This window comes from Hyperolius riggenbachi, chromosome 1 (assembly GCF_040937935.1).
Source record: "Hyperolius riggenbachi isolate aHypRig1 chromosome 1, aHypRig1.pri, whole genome shotgun sequence".
NCBI lineage: Eukaryota > Metazoa > Chordata > Amphibia > Anura > Hyperoliidae > Hyperolius > Hyperolius riggenbachi.
In genome coordinates, this window is record NC_090646.1 from 676,734,239 (window position 1) to 676,736,438 (window position 2,200).

Here is a 2,200-nt window from a genome sequence, read left to right on the forward strand (position 1 = left end):
TTCAAATGCAAATTAACAGCAGCAGTGTTTACTTTTCACAGTGTATGCAAAACATGACCTGACCAATCACAGCACTTCCCAGCCTCTGCCTGCCCAAATCCCCTCCTATATAAAAGGCCACCTTCTCTCTTCCTGTCTATTCATCCTCTAGTAGGAGACCTGCTGCATTGCTGCACTTTAGCTGAAGGCTTGACCATATTTTGCTGCAAGATAAAAATGGAATCTTCTTTTGAAGTGTTGGAAACCCTGGAGGGAATAATCAGCTTGGCCTCCCGAGGACTTCAGAAGATCAAACTCCAGGAGAGGTTCCACATCATGAAGAGGCTCGGAGAAGGTGGATTTGGGGCAGTTCTGTTGGCGAAGGAGAAGACTACAGGTTAGTGGAATCATTCAATCTCATAATCTATACATTGCAATGTTGTTAATGTCTGCCCTCCTTTACCTGCTGCACCAGTCATGTAGGCGATTTATCAGGGTATTTTTCATTTCGTCCAGTCAGTCATATGATACAAATAGCCCAGCCAGTATAGCCAGTTCTGCAGGCTACTAATTATTCAACTACTTGCTAAATATATCTTTATTTTACTACAGTTTAGGTTTAACCTTTTTATATAGTTTACAGTTTGGGGTATTTATATGTTTACTGTTTCTTAATTCACAGTTGGGAAATTTAGATATTTCCCTGCATGCAATTAACTTTTTTCCCCGTTTTTGCTGTAGTAGTAATTTTTGGAATTGAAGTGTTAGAATTGTTTTTGTATATTTCGGTCTGTATGCTGTTTCACCGCTACCGTGGCAAACAAAATTATTTTATTCTGTAGTTCCTATAGAAAGCTTTTGACATGAATTGCAGAAACAGCCATGATTTATTAAACGGTGTAGGCCAAGGGGTAAATGGCATCCATATAGTAAAAAGAAAAAACACAAAATGCACCTGTGCTTATTGTCCAACCAAAGTTATACGCGTAAATAATTGTTATACATAATTTTTATAGGTGTACATGGGCTCATCTTTATTAGAAAAAAAAGTACATTTTTTTTATAATGCATCAAGTCAATGCTTAGTCTTGAAACAATCATACTGCATACATAAAAAGGTAGATTAACAATAAACTGTTTCATTTGTGCTAAAATGCTTATCGACATTTTTTCACAGATCAGAAGATGGCACTAAAGATGATGGAGAGAGCTACAACAAACAAGAGGAAATTCCTTATGGAATTGGGAATTTCAGCCTACCTGTCCTCCCATCCAAATATCGTGCAAAGTTACGCCATGATCTTCAAGACCGAGGAGTATTTTGGATTTAGCCAAGAAGTGGCACCTCTTGGAGATCTCTTCGATTTCATACTACCCGATGTAAGTATTATGGCTTCTCCTGATACCAGTATGTGTCATGTTTGTATATATTTTGAGATAGAGTCCTAATTATTCTTGTATGTCTTTCAGCTTGGACTTACAGAAGGCACAGTGAAGAATTGCATGGTGCAGATCGCGGATGCGCTACACTTCATGGCAGAGAAGGAGATAGTGCACATGGACTTGAAACCTGAAAATGTATTAGTGTTTGAACGAAATTGTCAACGTTTGAAGGTGACTGACTTTGGACTGGCTCGGATTAAGGGAACGATAATCAGAGGACAGTCTGGCACCATCTTTTATAAAGCACCCGAGCTATGCCAGCTTACAGGTAATGAAGAATTGTTTGTTGACTCGAGTATTGATGTGTGGGCACTTGGAGTGATGATGATCTGTCTGATGACTGGGGAATTTCCATGGGAGAAGGCAACGCTTGAGGATCCCAATTTTAAATGTTTTGTTGACTGGCAGAGCCGTTCAAAATATGATGATCCTCCAGCACCATGGGACGAGCTGTCCTCCTCAGCGCTAAGTGTATGTAGGAATCTTTTGGCCATAGACCCCCATCACAGATGTGACAGCAGCGACCTTTGGCTGCTCATGGAAGAGCTATAGGACTGCATTATAAGAAGATGATAGATCAGTCTTGTCTGTCCTATATTCTCTGTAGGAAGCCAACATCACTAATGAGTTCTACCAGGATCAATGAGTCATTTCTATATTCATGTCCATGTGTTTCCCTCCCTTCCTGTGCATCTCCACATTACTTTGCAGAACAAGATTCTCTGCATTCTATACAGATAAGTACAGATAAGTAACATTTTGATATTGGTATTTTTAA

General features: G+C 39.5%; 1 protein-coding gene across 1 annotated transcript; it reads left to right on the top strand.

The window, feature by feature from the left end:
• Positions 1 to 216: 216 nt before the first annotated feature.
• Positions 217 to 1,974, top strand: LOC137544475 (serine/threonine-protein kinase SBK1-like). The gene is made up of 3 exons (XM_068265565.1): positions 217 to 376; positions 1,157 to 1,359; positions 1,450 to 1,974. Exons 1-3 carry the CDS (start codon positions 217 to 219, stop codon positions 1,972 to 1,974), a joined length of 888 nt encoding a protein of 295 aa, XP_068121666.1.
• Positions 1,975 to 2,200: the final 226 nt, after the last annotated feature.

Coding starts and splice junctions, on each gene's coding strand:
- LOC137544475 (XM_068265565.1), top strand. CDS start 217: ATGGAATCTTCTTTTGAAGTGTTGGAAACCCTGGAGGGAATAATCAGC. Junction 377..1,156: donor GGCGAAGGAGAAGACTACAG/GTTAGTGGAATC, acceptor ATTTTTTCACAG/ATCAGAAGATGGCACTAAAG. Junction 1,360..1,449: donor TCGATTTCATACTACCCGAT/GTAAGTATTATG, acceptor TATGTCTTTCAG/CTTGGACTTACAGAAGGCAC.